This window comes from Hyalella azteca, unplaced genomic scaffold, assembly GCF_000764305.2.
Source record: "Hyalella azteca isolate HAZT.00-mixed unplaced genomic scaffold, Hazt_2.0.2 contig7995, whole genome shotgun sequence".
NCBI lineage: Eukaryota > Metazoa > Arthropoda > Malacostraca > Amphipoda > Hyalellidae > Hyalella > Hyalella azteca.
The window spans coordinates 90138-94821 of NW_025938101.1; the positions used below are offsets into that span (position 1 = coordinate 90138).

A 4684-nucleotide genomic window follows, 5' to 3' on the forward strand; every position below is an offset into this window, starting at 1 on the left:
ACGAAATGTCTACTGAACATCACACAGCTAAAAAGCGGAGCACTTGTGAAATACCGTTCGCCTTCAATTTAGTACTACCAACAACTTATTTCGATTAAAGATGTTCACTAAATCTAGATGTTCACCAAGTCAAGATCTTCACCAACTCAAGATCTTCACCAGATCAAGATCTTCACCAAGTCAAAATCTTCACCAAGTCAAGATCTTCACCAAATCAAGATATTCACCAAGTCAAGATCTTTACCTAGTCAAGATCAAGATCTTTATAAAGTCAAGATCTTCACCAAGTCAAGATCAAGATCTTCATCAAGTTAAGATTTTCACCAAGTTAAGATCTTCATCAAGTTAAGATCTTCATCAAGTTAAGATATTCACCAAGTCAAGATCTTTACCTAGTCAAGATCAAGATCTTTACAAAGTCAAGATCTTCACCAAGTCAAGAACTTCACCAAGTCAAGATCGAGATCTTCATCAAGTTAAGATCTTCATCAAGTTAAGATTTTCACCAAGTTAAGATCTTCACCAAGTTAAGATCTTCACCAAGTTAAGATATTCACCAAGTCAAGATCTTTACCTAGTCAAGATCAAGATCTTTACAAAGTAAAGATCTTCACCAAGTCAAGATCTTTACCAAGTCAAGATCAAGATCTTCATCAAGTTAAGATCTTCATCAAGTCAAGATCTTCATCAAGTTAAGATATTCACCAAGTCAAGATCTTTACCAAGTCAAGATCTTTACCAAGTCAAAGTCTTTACCAAGTCAAGATCTTTATCAAGTCAAGATCTTTACCAAGTCAAGATCTTCATCAAGTTGAGATCTTCATCAAGTTGAGATCTTCATCAAGTTGAGATCTTCACCAATTCGAGATCTTCACTAATTCAATCCCTGATTCACGACGTGCGTTAATCAATGCTGGGTCAGTTTTCAAAACTAATGAGTTCAATATTCGTGGGCACATGCATTATAAACCACCGAGTTTTGAGGTGTTCTTGACCGTTATTTTCGTCAGTTGTGAAACTTTCAAAACTTTCTCAACCGGAATGAACAGCCACCTCAATTGTAATTTAGATGACGCAATACAATCGAATTTCTTTCTTATATAACGAATATTTCGAATGTATCTTTCTCACATAACGTAAAACATTTCGAATAATTATCAAATTTATTGAATAACGTAAGCTGAGTAGGCTTGTTAAAATTGAAAGTCAAGAGTGTGAATGTATTTATTTAAATAATACATTTTCACAGTCAATTTATTCCAATAAAAAGTGGTCATGAAATAATAATCTTGTGAAGTTTAGATACCGAAGTCAAATTGACAATATGTGTATTAAGAACATAACTATACAATTGTAGTAGGTGAAAATTTAAACCTAATATACCGGTAGGTTAGTTTATATTAAAACTTGAGCTAAGAAAATACAAGGCAGTAAGCTGCGATTAGTAATCATCAAGATTCAATCACCTTCACACTTTCAATGGCTTCTTAAATTTACAATACATTCAAATAATATAGAGGATGAGCTTTCCGCACCAGTCAACCCCTGCATGTGATGTCAGGCGTCGCATGAACTCTATTCACAATTCCTTTTAACTTAGTTTCTTCTAATCGTGATCGTTCGGTCTCATCCTCGGACATTTCCTCTTGCGATGAACGTCCGTCGGTGATATGGGCAGAACAAGTTAGTTTCCTCTTTATGGCTTTTGCCAGTTCAAAGGTCCATAAAATATTCAAAACGAAGAACACTGTGGAACATATCTGGCTCCACAACAGCCCCAGCCATAAGCTTGTCCCGATTATTTGGGTGGCTTTGTACGCAGGTATCAATACCCTGAGAGGGTATGCAATGATACGGGAGCACACCCATACGACTGTGAAGATAATGGCGAAAATATCACCTTGGTCATTCCTACCTGCATACTGAATCATCTTGGAAATGCACAAAGGAATGTCAACAAATTCGTGCAAGAAGATTCCAAGTGCCAGTAGAGGGACAGCTCGTAGGGCCATACAGGAAACCCCCACCAGAAAACAGGCGATGTGATGACACAACATTTGGTAGAAATCATGTCGACGATCCTGCACCAACAGGAGATAAGTTTGTGTCAAATAAAACCCGCAGTCAATTACACAATACCACCACAGGTCGTGGGTGACGTAAAAGAAAGGATAACTTTTCCAGCCTTTCTCGGGTTCCCAGAAAAATTCTTTGGATGCTACAGCGTAGAGTCCGAAGATCGAGAAACACGAGTAAAATATGCATTGCCAGCCGCATTCTTCAAACTTCTCCAAGGTCGTCATTTGTGTGGACAAAGTCTTCTGTCGTAGCCATCGCTCGACTTTCCTTTCAGTCCAGCCAATGATTTTACTGGTTTCTACAATTCTCAGCCTTGGAGGCCGAGCCCTGTTGATTTTAAAGAGAATTTCCAACTCAGGGTTTGGAGAAGGAGCGTCATATGGCTTAGAACGAATCCCTAGACGTAGGCCTAATGGCCGCAGGACACTGGGCAGAACAATGTGGTTTCGAAAAATCAGCATCAGGACTCCAGTTAAAAAAGAATGGGCGATAAAATCTCTAACTTCATAGTTACTGCCTTCGACTTTTTCCAAATCTGACCAGGTAAGGCCTTCCGGCAGCCAAAACCATTCAAACCAAGTAATGGCCATGTCGATGGAAGATAAATCTGATCCAAGCTAACAACTACCTAATAAAATTTAGATAAAGGTAAATCTGATGGAAGAAAAACAAAAAGTTTCATTATAAATTACTATCTTTCAGAATGGATCAACAATATTACGACTGTAATGACCTTATTTATATAATTTCGTTACTGCCGAGCTCCGAAAGATTTTTATAAAGAATACTTAAAGGGCAACGTGACTATGGGCAAGAAACCTCACAACGTCTCATGGAAACTTATGTTGAACTTGCCTGAAAGTTAACTACGCCGTCTGAAAGTTAACTACGCCACAGATTTGTAAAACGGCGCGAAGGAATCGTTATCGGCGTGAAGTTCAATGTGTCAAGTGGATGACAATCGTCATTGATGCGTCACAAGCACACAGTCGCACCTCTTAAGTTGATAACGAAACCCCAAGTTCCTAACATACCACCAATACATTGTCATGTTTGGATATCATTAATATATTAGTTAGTGGCATCAAGTCATAAAAATTTTAGTGCATCCCAATCAATCAATCTACTCGACCTTATTACCTCACAAATACATTAACACACATTAAAAAAACACCATAGGTATGTATTACGTTACCATGCATAATGAAAAATTACAAGTCTCAGGAAAAAGGCTCAAACAAAAGCATCATTCCAGACGTCTAAATAGCTATGAACATGATACTCCTACTATGATCAAAATTTCAGATACTACTATGATCAAGACCTAAACTTGTTGGAGTTTCACGATACAGGAAATTAGTATTCACAGGAATCTAGTGTTCAAGGAATTTCATCACATCAGTTAAATTGAAATTAGCGGGTAAGATCAACATCAGAATGTTGTGGAAAAGGAGAACACCCAAACGATCTATGTGCATCCGCAACCTTACGTGTCATGCTGCGCACTGAACGGCTGCCGGGTGCAGCACTCGCAGTCCCAGTTACACTCCGATCTGCGTAGCCATGACAACCAAACATCCATGGACTTATATATATTGTTGAAGTACAATTAGAACGAGTGTTTTAATCCATTGCTTGGAGTGGAGTAAAAACTTGCATCTTCAATCTTATATTTTGTAGCACTCGAGCACAGCAAATCAAGTGAATAATTTTTCCCATTAGTATATAAAAAAAATATAATCGTGACAACAAAAATAATTACAATTACACATCAAACATCATTAATCCATGAAATTAGTAAATAATATACATAAAAATTAAACTCATGAGGTATACATCTTTCATTTATACTTTAAAAATCAAGTGATTATCCGATTAATTCTAGTGAAGTGATAACCAATATTCAGTAACAATCCGTAAACAACCGAATATTTTCGTAAACCTCCTGGTAATTATATACAAAATATTTCATTAGGCTGATACAGCTCCAATTACGGTGAATGATGAAATAACGCAGACCAATCATAAACTTTGGTTGGGGCTCTGAAAAACGCTCATAATTAACTTTTTAATTTTACGTGACATTTTTGACCGAAAGTTTGTCTTGCAAGCAAGAAGCAAGTGCAACACAATGACTAAATGCAAAAGAAAAACGCTGGATTGGTTACATTAGGAAATATTCTTTGTCTGATTGATGAACCAAATCGATCGACACCATAGATTCTTTGACGAAATTAGGATATGAGAAAAACATAATGATCCAAATTGAGGTTATTAAAACAGAAGCTTAAAACCTACATAAATAACCTTGAGGTTATAACACACGATCTTTTCTATAGAGCAAAGATAACCGTATACGAAACTTCCTATAGTTATGACCATCAGTTATGATTTTGATTCCTATAGTTATGATTTTGATTTGATTATAGCCATCACTGAAGTTACAATCTTCACGGAGGTTAGCTACACCGCTAAACTAAAGATTATCCTTAAAATGTACGACCATCGCAAAGCACAAGATTTTCATTGAAGTTTCTACCATGGCAGCGCTACCATCATTCCATACTGTGATACCTCAACCTGATCCTGCCGGTGGCTATATCGT

The 4684-nt window shown here is 36.9% G+C and overlaps 1 protein-coding gene across 1 annotated transcript; it reads right to left on the reverse strand.

Annotated features, from left to right (window-relative positions):
* Positions 1–1250: 1250 nt before the first annotated feature.
* Positions 1251–2728, reverse strand: LOC108679598 (ceramide synthase 5-like). Its single transcript, XM_018168251.2, has one exon. It carries the CDS (start codon positions 2667–2669, stop codon positions 1539–1541), a length of 1131 nt encoding a protein of 376 aa, XP_018023740.1. The 5' UTR covers positions 2670–2728; the 3' UTR covers positions 1251–1538.
* Between the last annotated feature and the right edge of the window lie 1956 nt (positions 2729–4684).

Coding starts and splice junctions, on each gene's coding strand:
- LOC108679598 (XM_018168251.2), bottom strand. CDS start 2,669: ATGGCCATTACTTGGTTTGAATGGTTTTGGCTGCCGGAAGGCCTTACC.